General features: G+C 57.5%; 1 protein-coding gene across 1 annotated transcript in view; it reads right to left on the reverse strand.

The window, feature by feature from the left end:
• The window catches only part of ARAP1 (ArfGAP with RhoGAP domain, ankyrin repeat and PH domain 1), a 232,725-nt gene that overhangs the window by 26,367 nt on the left and 193,360 nt on the right, over positions 1-12,998 (reverse strand). Inside the window, exons 16-24 of the mRNA XM_065423386.1 lie at positions 11,673-11,807; positions 10,876-11,011; positions 9,174-9,276; positions 7,932-8,127; positions 7,135-7,174; positions 6,358-6,521; positions 4,864-5,076; positions 2,639-2,744; positions 598-745 (exon numbers count right to left, since the gene is read on the reverse strand). Of these exons, the coding sequence (XP_065279458.1) occupies positions 598-745; positions 2,639-2,744; positions 4,864-5,076; positions 6,358-6,521; positions 7,135-7,174; positions 7,932-8,127; positions 9,174-9,276; positions 10,876-11,011; positions 11,673-11,807 (1,241 nt within the window). The remainder of the gene's footprint in view (positions 1-597; positions 746-2,638; positions 2,745-4,863; positions 5,077-6,357; positions 6,522-7,134; positions 7,175-7,931; positions 8,128-9,173; positions 9,277-10,875; positions 11,012-11,672; positions 11,808-12,998) is intronic.

The raw sequence follows: 12,998 nt of genomic DNA on the forward strand, positions 1-12,998 counted from the left end.
CCAGCCAGTCGCCCTTCTCCCAATGGCCGGGCTTTATCTGCAGAGGGTGCTTTATAGGATCTGGTGGCTAGTACATTGCTGAGAACCGTATGCCCGGAGCCAGGTGCTGAGCGGCGGGTGGAAAGAGAGGCTGGAGATCAGAAAGACGACAAAGGAAAAAACTTCCTCGTGGAGGAAGCTCCCAGGGTAGAACAATGGGCGCGAAGGGCCATGGTAACAGTAATCATGCCGAGCTCTTAACAGCCGTGGATCTCAAAGCACTTCACAAAGGAGGTTAGTCTCATCGGTAAGATGGGGAAACTGAGGCACGGGGAGGGGAAGTAGCTTGCCCAAGGTAGCAGAGCTGGCAGGAGAAGCCAGGTCTCCTGATTTGCTGTCTAGTGTTCTGGCCACCAGACCACACTGCTCCACAGAAGAGCTTGAATAGATAGAGGCCAGGTTACAACGGACAACAATGCGAACGCTCATTCTGGCTGGGCGAAGAAGGCAATGTTTTCTATAGGTGCCCGGGAGCCGAGTGTACGGGCTCTAGGCCCGGAAGCCTTCAGTCCGCTGAGGGAGAAGCTTTGGGGAGTGGGGCTTCTGAACGCTACGTACGCTAAATATGACCACGTAGCGGCTGATGAGATCCTCCACCACGCGCCCCGCCTTGTAGTCCTTCCCGTCCGTCTGGAAGAGCGTCGGCCCGAAGACGATCGCCAGGTTGTGTGTGTTCATCTGGTTCATCTCGGAGAAGTACTGGACCCTGAGGAAAGCCAGCACATTAAGGACAGCTCCTCCCGGAGCTCCAGCTGCCTCCCTGCCCTGCCCCAATGGCCCCCTCAGGTCTCGCCATGACAGCCGGGGTTTCCGTTTCTGGGGGGACCCTCCATGGGTTGCTGTGTGTAGTGCTCTAGGCCCAGATCCTACAAGGTACTGATCTCCGTGGGAGCTAGGCACCTAAACACCTTATAAGGTCTGGGCCCAGGCTCGGCTCTCTAGTGGTGGGGACCCTCTCGGCCAGACATACCCTGCTCCGCCTCTGACCTAGGGCAAACCCCCAGCCGTTGGTGAATGGCTCAGGGACGCTGGTGGGTCAAAGGAGCCAGCTGCTGCTCACAGGGGATGGGGTTTGAATTCTGCTCTGGCTCCTGGCAGAGCTGGTGGGCACCTGGGAACAGAACTACCAAGGAGCGGGAAAGGGATTCCTCTCTCTCCAGCTGGTCTAAGGGAACAAGCTGTGCTTCCTGACAGATCCAGCCAGATGTAGCCAATGATTTTAGTTTATTATCCATGTATTGTGTGATGTTATGAATAATCAACATCGTATAGCATACATATTCATTGTATGTTAATTAGAGTTCATTTGTAGGATTACAGAAGTACAAGATTGCTCAGTATTTAGAGGAACCATGTACTAGACGTAAGTCAGACAAGCTGAAACGCAAAAACCTGTAGGCTGAGACCTGCAAGATTTTAGCTCAACTATTTTAGGCCTTGGAGACAAGAAATGCTGACATGAGTCAATGACCGAGAAATCACCCGAAAGATGATGGGAAAAGAGGTACCAGCTGGTAATATTGTGAAAGTTTAGCAGGAAGATTAAATTTAAATGATAAAACGCTGTAACAGCAAATATTGTCTCCAACATGTGTCTTCACCACAAAATAAAGGTGGTACGTCAATGTTAATGAGAATCCGCCCAGCCTATAGGGGTCCCTTGTGTTTCTAGGGGACACAGACCAGATAGAAAGAGAGGGTTGACACTTCCAGGTACACGCGCAGAGTGTAGGTATAGACAGAATCACAGGATAAAAGAGGGTGCCCAGAGCTGAAAAATTGAGCTTCCCAAGGGAAACCTCCAGCAGGAACCATGCCCGTATTGATGATCAGTCCCTCAGGGGCCAACAGACTCTAACCCCATCTAGGAGGATGTGAGCATGTCTGTCGTTACTTATCTTTAGGAAGTGTAAACGCTGTGACATTTAGAACTCTGTTGGTAACTTTAATAATAAACGGCTAAAAGAGAGGTCCTTGTGATTGTCTGTTACTTGCCTATGGTTTCAAGTGTTCCTATGGGCTCTAGAGCCAGAACAAAGAGAGAGAACTGTTGAACGTGAGACTGTAGCTGCCAGAGCTGAACCCACTGTAGTATAATTAACATTCAGTAAAATAAACGGCTACACAGACCCGGCAGGACCTGTCCCCGGAGCTCTGGGAAAGACAAACACTGCTCTGCTGATCCTGAGTCTGGCCTTCATCCTAACAACACTGTGCATATCTGGAGCCTCCTTTAGATGAGGGTCTCACAACCCTCCTGTGCGGAAGTTCACTACTAACATGCTTGGGGTCACACAGGAAGATGGTGGCAGAGCAGGGGATTAAGCTCAGGTCTCCTGAATCCCTGGCTTTAGACCCTTCCCCTGCACAGCCCGTTAGAGAGAGAACGACCCGTATCTCGCTGCATCCCAAACCAACAGGTAAACCCAGCGCCTCTTTCCTTAGCAGGGAGCCCTGGTGAGTGACTCTCCAGCTGGGTGGACCCTAGGCCTTGCGTGCCCAGCTGGCAGGACGAGGCACCCAGCTCGAGAGCACTGGCCTCGGCCAGGCCCAGAGTGGAGCCGCGCAGCTGGGTTCGGCCGGGCCGTGCCCCCCTTACCGGTACAGGTGGTTGATCAGTGCTTTGACTGTGGCTCTGTTCACCACGGGGAGGCTGCTCAGCAGCTGGCGGTACTGGCCGATCTTCTCCTCCTCGTTTTCAATCGCTGGCGGGGAAGGAAGCGGAGCACAGGGTGAGCAGAGCCGCTCGGTGGCAGAGCGGGTGGGCTTGGGGGAGGAGGCGACCAGCCAAATGCTGCCGGATTGGCTGCTAGGCCTCCCTGCCGGGGGTCATCCATGGTACAAACTGAGCTGGACTCTCACCGGACCCTCCTCTGCTTGCCTGACCCCCGTCCATCCATTTCCCAGACTGCCCCTCACTTGCCCCATCCCCTCCCGCCAGCTGCTTCTCCTCACGGGATCGCCTGGCTTCCCACCCCTAGACACAAGCCCTCAGCTGCTGTTCAGCCAGGAGGAGGCCGCAGAGGAAGGGCTGGAGCGTGCTGGATGCAGGGAGGAGGTGGTGCGGCACACAGAGGATTGCAGCCTCCTGGGGTGGACTTGGGCAGAGGGGGTGGCCCCGCTTGGGAAGAAGCGCTGGGGGAAGACAAGGGGCCACGTGATGACGACTCTCTGGGACCCACCCAGGCTTCCTGGGTCCGGGATTCAGGTCTCGTGCTTTTCTTCTAGCCTCCAGCCAGCTGCACTGTGCAAATCTGACTGCGCTGCCTCCGCCAATGACCTGTCCGTGGGCGTGGGTGGAGGACAGCCTGGACAGGCAGGGGCGTGGGTGGAGGACAGCCCGGACAGGCAGGGGTGTGGGAGGAGAGGGACACGGCTGAGCTCCCCGCTCAGATCTCAGCTGGTTGTCAGCCGGATTCACCCATCCCAGGTGCTGGTGCTGGTGGGCAGCTCCAGCTGTAAAGGGTGAACGGTCCGGCGTCCTTTCTGCTGTGCTGGACGAGCCGAAGCGTCGCCTCGTCCCTCTGACCTGCCGCGAACCCATCAAGAGGAGAAACACCCCCCACCCCAGCGAGGCTGGAGATCCGGGACACACCTCCGTCTCAGTCCAGTCCTGCTCCCCTCATTTCCCCTCAGCCCTGCCCCACAGGAAGACTCGGATCTTCCCACCGCAGAGGGACCTGGTTCCTGTGCCGTGTTCCCCACTCAGTCAGGCAGGCTCCAGATCTCTCTTCCTGTGATTCATGGCCCCGTCTGCGCCTGGCCACTTCTAACCCCCGGAACCAGAGGCCTCAACCCACCCATAGTTCTGCCAACAAAACATCTGCAGCCCAGATGCTGTTTCCCAGCCTGCTGGTGCCACGGAGGAGCCAGCAGGTGGCACTAGCCTGCTGCAGCTCAGCTGTGTGTCTACCCCACCTGCTCAGCGCGAGCTCTCTGGGCTAAATAAACCAGGAAAGGAGTTGTTCTCAGGCCCTCTCAGACTAGAGCCCACTGAGCAGGCTGTAGCATCCTGCTGTGCAGAGCTGGAGCGACACAGGCAGAGGGGCTGGCTGAGACGTCTGCTACTGACTGAGATAACTAAGCTCCACCCGTAGCCGAAATGCCTAATCCTGCAATAATCAATCATAATATGAACCCCGTAGGGAGCTGGCTGGTGTGGACATGTCACACTGCCCCCTACTGGCTGGCATCAGAACTGCTGAACTGTGTGTCGCAGGCCCGTAGGGCTTACAGCTCACGGAGAGTAGCTGAGCTCTAGGAGCAAGAGGCTGGGAGTTCTGTCCCCGTGACGCTCTAAGAGGATGGGCTATGCAGCCAGAGGAGTGAGAGTTTGTGACAGTGATTTGTCCTTCTCTGGCGCCTACCTCTCAAAGTGTTTTACAAACAGCAGTTAAGTTTCATACACTCCAGTGTGGGAGAAGTAAATAGTATAACTCCCATTTCACAGATGGGGAAACTGAGGCACGGGGAGGGGCAGTCACTTGCCCAAGGCCACCCAGCAGGCACATGGCAGAGCTGGGATTGGAACCAGCAACACTGACTTCCAATCCCTTGATCTAACCCCATCCCGGATTAGTCTCCCCTCTTGGGATACATGTTCCTCTCTAAAGCAGGGCCTGTTAACAACCTGGACTCCCCATTATCCTCCCACTCCAGGGCACCCAGCTACCACTGCTCTCCCTGCAATGCCGCCCCCTTGTGTAAGACTCATAGATTTATGGACTGTAAGGCTAGAAGGGACCCCTGGATCACCTAGCCTCAGCTCCTGTCGTTACACCTGCATTCAAGGCTCTGCCAGGAGAGGACAGCAGCGCCCCCTACCTGCTGCCTTCAGCCAGTCCTGGCAGAACTCTTTGGTGAAGAGCCCATCCCCGAGGTCTCGGAAGAACCTCTTCAGCGTGTTGGAGACGTCGTCCACCTGGTGCTCCCCTTCCTTGAGCCGGACCCTGCGTGCGTCCTTTCGGAGCATCTCCAGCAGGCTGGTGGTCTTGGAGTTTTGGCCGCTCTTCCTGTAGATCCCCTCCGAGGTCAGCCCTGGAGCAGGAGAGGTCACTCGAGGTCAGCGATGCAAACAGCCTCATGTGAAGAACAAAGAGCTCTCCCACAGGGAGTCACAGGCCACCCACCCTCCCACTGGCCTGACACAAGAAGCCAAGCGGAGCTCTGCAAGGAATGGAAGACCAATGCCTCTCTCTCAGCATGTGCCCGGTGACCACCGCCAATTTCTGTAGGAGTTGTAGGGCTGGATCCAAAGCCCAGTCTAGTCCCTGGGAGTCTTTCCCCTGGACGCTAGGGGCTCTGGATCCGGCCCTTAGCGAAGGAAACAAACCCGTGTAATCATCAGTCCTTTAAGCCTCAGACCCACACTTGGGCTGGGCCCACATCAATCCTGCATCAGAACACTGAGACGCGGCGCTGCTGATCTCGACACATCTAGAAAGAGCCCAGGTAGGGGCCCGCGCATGGGCTAGAAGGGAGTTAAAGGCGTCGGTCCATCTGGAGGAAGGGAATTTGTCGCAGAGGAAGGCACGCGGCGGGAGATGGGGCAGCCAGCTAAGGAAGGGGTGTTCAGACCTAGCCACTACGGAGGAGCTCTCTGACTGCAAGAGCTGGTGGTCAAAGGAACAGACTCTGCACATGGCCAAGACCAGCTGCTGAGCCATATATTCATAAACACAACACTGAATGCCCTGAAGCCACCACTGCAACCAGCCACAGAAGTAAACTTCCTACCCCCTCACCAGGCCGGGTGGAGGGAACGTGCTAATGCAAAGGATGCATCCTGCAGTAGGTCAAGGAGAGAAGACAGGTGGTAATATACCTACCTGCACTTCCCTTGTCCTCCTGGAGCTGGGTGTGCCATAGTCTGCACCTCTGAATTGTCACTACGGTGCCATTACAGACTCAGACTCATAGACATTAAGGCCAGAAGGGACCATCATGATCATCTAGTCTGACCTCCTGCACTTTGCAGGCCACAGAACCTCGCTCACCCACTCCTGTAATAGACCCACAACCTCTGGCTGAGTCACTGACATCCTCAAATCATGGTTTAAAAACTTTGAGTTACAGAGAATCCACCATTTATACTAGTTTAAACCTGCAAGTGACCCCTGCCCCATGCTGCAGAGGAAGGCGAAAACCTCAGCCTTCACCAGCATGGGTTAGGGAGGTGATGGATAACGGTGCTGGCCAATGGCCCATCCAGCACCAAACCATCTCTCGGGCCAGGGGCTTGCCTCTGGAAGCAGAGGTGCCCCCAGCATGCAGGTGAGGGGGAGAGGGCCTGCTGCATGCCCACAGACAGGGACGTACCGCACTGCGTGATGTAATCGATGCATCTGTCTACAATGACGGGAATGTCCGACTCCGTGAGCTGCTGCTCGGACAACGTGTCGCCGGAGCTCCCCGCAGCCTTCTGGATGGCAGCCACCCAGCCCAAGAAATCCAGTTTCCTCTCCCCTTGGATGTACAGCGTCCTGGGGAGACAAGCAAGGCCCCACAGCTGGGAAACAACAACCGGGACTGCTATGCATGCCGAGAGTAAGCTTTGCTGGAGAGTCCGTCAGGCTGCAGCACCCCTAGCCTCAGAGGTTCCTGCCCTCTAACGTGAATTCCACGTGGGTGGAAGGTACTGGGTGAACAGCCCTGGGCAGCCACGTCTTCATGCAACCCCCAACAGCCCTGCCCACCGCGACGTGTCTCAGCCTGGCCCTGCCCATCTCCCTGGAGAGACAGCAACCTCTGCGCCTTCTGCTGGCAGCGTGAAGCAGGGGCTGGTCTTCAATGTCAGACGTGGTGAACGCCTGCCCCCCCCGAAACGGACTGAGGCCAACCAGATTGTTTCACATGAGCCACTGAGCATATAGCGGGGGGCAGCTGCTTCCTGCCTCTGCTAAGATTTGCCCAAGGGACCTAGGGAAGTCCCCATCTCATCACCCACCCACCTCTGGTGCCGCTGGTTATTTTTAGACCCTTTCGGCTTTCTATGAGAACCCCGCCACTTTTAAGAACCTGCAGGATCTAACGAACCCGAAGGATCTCTCCCTCGGCTCTGCCCTGCCCTACACAAAGCGCAAACAGGCTTTTTACCTTCTTCTCTCCACCAGAACCAGACTGTCCCCTTGGACGGCTGTGAAATGAAAAGCAGAGATGCCGTGAGATTGCACCAGCGCGGGAAGCTCGCCTTCCCCATCCTGCGGCTAGACGGAGGTAGGGGCTCGGTTCTGCTGGGGAAAGCGCCAGCTGCCAACAGAGGAGCTGACACCAGGAGGCCCAGCAGCGGGGCTGCAGGGAGGTGGCACTAACAGACTTCTCTCCGGGTGGTACATTGGACAGCGGCGCGGCAGGTGGCACTAGCCTCCTGGAGTTGGCACTGAACCAAGCCTCAAGTTTGGGTTGGGGGACATTGTGCCGTGGGAGATATGCACCTGAAAGATTTTGGGGCACCTTTTGCAGAAGGGGTATTAACCCCTCCGTCCTGGGCAACCACCTTGCTGCCTTTAGAGTCTATCAGAGGAGTGCTCTCCCTCACTGCTCCGCTTAGGAGTGTAATTGTGGAGCGTTACTAGCGGAGAACAATGGGCAGGTTCCTCCCCAGAGCAGGCTGCATTTCAGCACTGGGGGAGCGATCCCGGCCCATAACGTGCTCCGAGATCCTCCAGGATCACAGGTGCTGTGTAAATGGACTGTTCTGTACAAACGCCAGTGGCCTGTCGGACTCACGGTACTGGGTTTTAACGTGGTGAGGGGAAAGGACGGGGCAAGCCGTGGGGTGGGTGGGGATGACAGAGGTCAGGCCCAGGGACCAGACCCCTCCCTAGGGAGAAGCAAGGCAAGGGGCCCAGGCGGAGGGACAGCATGGAAGCAGGAAGGGGTGTGGTGCATACAGAGCTCCTGCAGCTTCTTCAGGTGCACAGCCTCCTCCTTGTCACTGTCCTCGAGGAGGGCGTAGAGGACGGACTGGGTGAGGGCGAACCAGCCCTCCTTGGCCCGCTCCAAGTTCAGGCCGCCCTTGTACTGCAGCCGTCCGATCCGCTCGAAGTCGTGACTCAGCAGCTCATCCGCTCGGGGGTGGATAAAGGACTGAGGCGTGGGCAGCAGCAAGGCAGGGAGAAGAGAGGAGAGAAGCCATCGTCATTACAGCTACCCAGCCATGAACGGCACGAGGAGCCGGACGCACAGCCCACCGGGGAGCTGCACCTCCTGGTTGGGGGGGGGGGGGGGGGTGCACGACAGTGGGAGGGGAAAGCTGGCATTAGCCCCTGGATTCTGGGCCGGCCGAGAGCTGGAGCAGCACCTGGCATAAATTAGAGCAGCCTCAGGGGCTGCTCTAACTGAGAGCAACTTCCCCAGGGCGGCCTGGAGGCTGTGGCCCCAGAATCTCCGGAGCAGCGTGTGCTGTGGAGAGGCCTCCCCGGCACACCCCTAAACTGCAGCCCGACGTGCTGGGGAATTCTCCTCGCTGGGCCCCTCAGCTCCCCATGTCCCAGGGAGAGGGAGCGAATCCCTCCTGTAGTGGCGGGGTTACTCGCTGTCCTTGCTCACAGCCCCTGAATCTGGTTCCCCAGGCCTCCAGGGGACTAAGCTCGAGATGTGCTTCCAAATTTGGCCCTAGTCAACAAGCCCCACACTGGGCCCTCGAGTGATTTGAAAGGACAGGACCATGCAGCGAGGACAACGTCCCAGTCCCAAGGCTCGCTCCCCATGCCCAGTTAGCTGCCGGAGCGCCCTGTGCAGGACCTTCACTTGGGAACGGTCCTGGAGACAGAGGTGAAAGTAAGCCCGTCCGGTCCGGTCCGGCGTACCGGCAAGAGCTGGTACACAGCCGACTGTACCAGCCGGGGGCAGCTTCCCCAGGTGGGCAATTTAAAAGGGCCCTGGGCTCCCGGCAGCAGCGATTTAAAGGGCCTGGGGATTTAAAGGCCCGTCCCTTCCGCCTGAGGCCACGCCCCTTGTGCCCGAGGGACACCCCCCCCCCCCACCTGCTCAGGACCCCGGCCCTGCGTACCGGTAAGTCCCTTAAGTTACTTTCACCCCTGCCTGGAGACCATGCTCCATTCAAATCCAGACCGGGATTCAACCCCTAGCAAATTCCCTCCACCACTTCTCAGCGCCAGGGTGCCCCTTACCTTGGCGATGGACTTGACCCACTTCCGAATGGCCTCCGGGTTCTCCAGCCCAAAGAGGTACAGTCTCTCCGATTCGATGTAGACCTCAAATGTGCTCTCAAACCTGCGCGAGGGAGAGAGCGAGAAGAAAGGAGGGAAGGAGACACGTACACTGAGGATTTCATTTGACCTCGAGCCCTTTCTGGTCCCATCTCCACCTTTACTCCAAACTAGCCCGCACTGCTCTGCAGTCCCCTGAAGGGGGCCCAGACCCAGTTTCCTTCCTCACAACAAGGGCTTCACTGAAAAAGCAGCTCTGAGAATCCCAGGCAGCTGCTGGGAAGGTACAGGAGAAGGAGGCTGGTATAGAAATATCCAAACCACAGCTAATGTGATTCTGGGGGGCATCAACAGAAGTGTGTACAAGACATAGGAGGTAAGTGTCCCTCTCTAACAGCTGGAGAAATGTGTCCAGTTCTGGGTGCCCGGCTTTAGGAAGGATGGGGACAAACTGGAAAGAGTTCAGAGGAGAGCAACAGAAATGATCAAAGGTAGAAAACCTGGCCTGGGAGGAAACGTTGAAAAAAGCTGGGCATGTCTAGTCTTGAGAAAAGAAGACTGAGGGGGGACCTGAGAACAGTCTTCAGATACGTTAAGGGCTGTTCTAAAGGACAGTGATCCATTGTTCTCCATGTCCACCGAAGGTAGGACAAGAAGCAATGGGCTTAATCTGCAGCATGAGAGGTTTAGGATACATGTTAGGAAAAACTTTCTAACTCTCCAGGGAGTTAAGCTCTGGAACAGGCTTCCAAGGGAGGTTGTGGAATCCCGTCACTGGAGGTTTGTAAGACCAGGCTGGACAAACCCCTATCAGGGCTGCTCTAGGTTTACTTGGCCCTGCCTCAGCGCAGGGGGCTGCACTTGACGATCTCTCGAGGTCCCTTCCAGCCGACACGTCGATGACTCTATAGAGCCGCCTCACCGGCTCCGGGGCCGCCGTGAGTGACTCCATTCCACGGAGCGACCACAAGGGACCTCGCCAGGCTACGGGACTGAGCTCAAGAACCCCTGACTTCAGGGATGCTGCTCCTGATTTACACCAGTGTGAGGAGAGAATCAGGCAACTGCCGTGTAAGCCACGCCCGGGGATGGGCTTACACGCTGCCAGCTGCCAGCTTGGAAGACGCTCTCACTGCTATGGGTACGAACAGCTATCAGAAGGCTCTGCTTTCGCCTGGGAGGCAGCGTTGCTACTTCCACATGCAGGGACAGGTGGTTCGATTCCCTGGCGGGGACAAATTCCTCGGGGACTGGAAAGACCCTTCTGAGACCCAAGGCAAGGTAGATTTAATGCTGCTGCGAGGAATTCCTGTCGCGATGCAGCCAACTCACGCAGCAAATGATCCCCGCAAAGGTAGATAGGTCTGAGTCCTGTTCTACTAATGGGGAAACTCAGACAAAGGTTTAAGTAACGTGTCCAAAGCACGTCACCGGCAGAGCCATGATCAGACACTGGGAGTTCCAAACTCACTTGTTACGCACACAGGTCTAGAAATGGCTGTACGGCGCCTATGGGCCCTCCCCACGTCATTAGCACTCACTGGCCTCGGCACTGTTGCTGCTCCAGCCTTCGCCAGAGAGGGGTCATTATGTTCCCATTCCCTGTAGAGTGGTTCTGCGGGCGGGGGCCCACTGGAGCCAAGCGGGGTGGGCAGACCCTTACCCGTGGGTGTCAGGCGGGTTGTTCACCAGGCACACAATCTCCTCCATCTTGATCTCGCCGTTAGGCACGGCGTTGCGGTCGTTCTCATAGTAGCTGAAGATGCTGTCATTGAGGGTGCACCAGCGGCGGCTGAATTCTACGGGGGACAGGAGTTAAAGGGGGCGCAGCGTTTACTGTGCCTCATGGACCCCAGAAAAAACCCGCTCAGTTTCCAAGCAAAAAAAATGGTTTGTCCAATGGCCAGGCCTGCAAGTTTCCCCGGGGATCCGAAAGCCAGGCTGGGCTCTTCCCTTCCCACACCTCCGCACTGCCAGCAAAGGGTCTGTCAGCCAAATTCTGCCCTCTGGGCCACCCCTGGTCCTGGCGCTGGGTTTGCACATCGGAGCTCACAAACAACTCTGTTAATGACGTGCAGGCAGGACTCCAGCTCCCACAGCTGGGCTGGCGCCGCAGGGTTAACTGAAGTCAAGAGCTGCCACGGCTTATGCTAGGCATCTACAGAGACATCTGACACCCTACACGGCCCGGGTCGCACCCCATCGCCAAAGCCACCCGGGTGTGTCTGTCTCTCTGTCTTGGGGTTTTCTACTCTCTTACAGAACAAAGAGCCAGCCCTGTGCTGCAGAGACACTTACCTTGACCTAGACTTAAACGAGCCACAGAGCCAGCTGCTGTAGCCCGGCAGATGGACTGTGCCACCTCAGACAGCAGCGGGTCCTGTGCTGCACCACGCCGCACGATGCTGCCCCAACCCTGCCCGCCTCCTCTCCCCGGCAGGTAACCACGGAAGCCCCTACCTTCCCGGGATTTCCGTTCATGCACCAGCTTGGCCATGGAGGGCGTCTTGAAGAGGAAGCCGTTGTGAGTGACGGACGGCAGGATCACCGAGTAGTGCTTCTCCTCGCTGCTCCCCGCTTCCACCCGCGGGATCTCTGCAGTCACAAACGGCATTAAAGGCCCATTGGGTGCGTGCCGTGCCCAGCGGACGAGGGATTTGAACTCTTGCTGGCTGGGAGCCAAGAGTCACTCTGGCATTGGCAGCCCAGGGCAAACAGCAACCCTGAGGCGGTCAGGGCAACCGACCAGCTTCCTATGATAACAGCCGTTTGGCCACAGGCTAGAAGCTGCTTTTCTATAGTACCCCCTGGGCAGCCCCAGAGACCACTCTTAGAGCAGGCCTGGTGCTAGCTGTCATGGTGCCTGGCGCTGCCTGCAGGATTCGATCTGGCCCTGAGGGACCCGCACTAAGGATGAGAGAGGGGTTCGGTCTCTGGGGCTCAGTTAACCCTTGGCCTCTCTGCTGAGACCACAAACAGCTGTTACGTGCACCCTCGGAGCTGGGTTGAAACCCAACAGCCAGCAGCTTGTCAGCTTTCAGACCCTACAGCCCTCGGGGGGGGCGACAGAGCTCAGACACCGTATCCCACCCCCAGCCCTCTGGGCGGCCCGGCCTGCCTGAGTGAGACGTGTTAACCCCTCACCTGCCAACGAACAGACCTCAATCACACCCACAGCACCCTCTGCCTAGGCTGCCCCAAGCCCCCTCTTACGTCCCAATAAGCCAGCACCCCAGAAAGAAGCAGAGGGGCTGAGCAGCAATGGGTTATACCAGCAGGGCAGCCGGAGGGGAGCTCTGGGCTACAGCCCTAGCTTTGCGATGTCGAGCTAGCTATAGGGGAGATGGCCCTGGGGGCTGACAGGAAGCGCAGACGCGACGTGCTGTGCAGGGTAAAGGGGGTAGGAGACCAGGTGCTCTGTGGGGAGCAGCATCTGCACGTTATGCCGAGTTTTCGACTGCCCTGCGTGCTGCAGCTGGTGCTCTTAGCAACAGCCGACACAGGCCTCTCCTGGGAGCTCTGGGCTTTGTGCCACCTCACAGCTCCTCCGGCTGCCCTCTCACCACCTACCGCTCAGCACCCCGTCCCCTCCTGCTGCCACCTCCCGAGGTGTACACGGGGCCCTTCCTGCGCCCCTCGGCCCGAGCTGAGCTGCCCTCCAGCGGAGCGTCGCCCTGCCGCCTAGCCCAGCTGCTCTTTAAATCCTGCTAGATTGAATGTAGGGAACGGTTCATGTCCGGGTACAAGGGGGCAGTAAATTAACAGCCCCAGGCAGCACCACTGCAG

This window comes from Emys orbicularis, chromosome 1, assembly GCF_028017835.1.
Source record: "Emys orbicularis isolate rEmyOrb1 chromosome 1, rEmyOrb1.hap1, whole genome shotgun sequence".
Taxonomy (NCBI): domain Eukaryota; kingdom Metazoa; phylum Chordata; order Testudines; family Emydidae; genus Emys; species Emys orbicularis.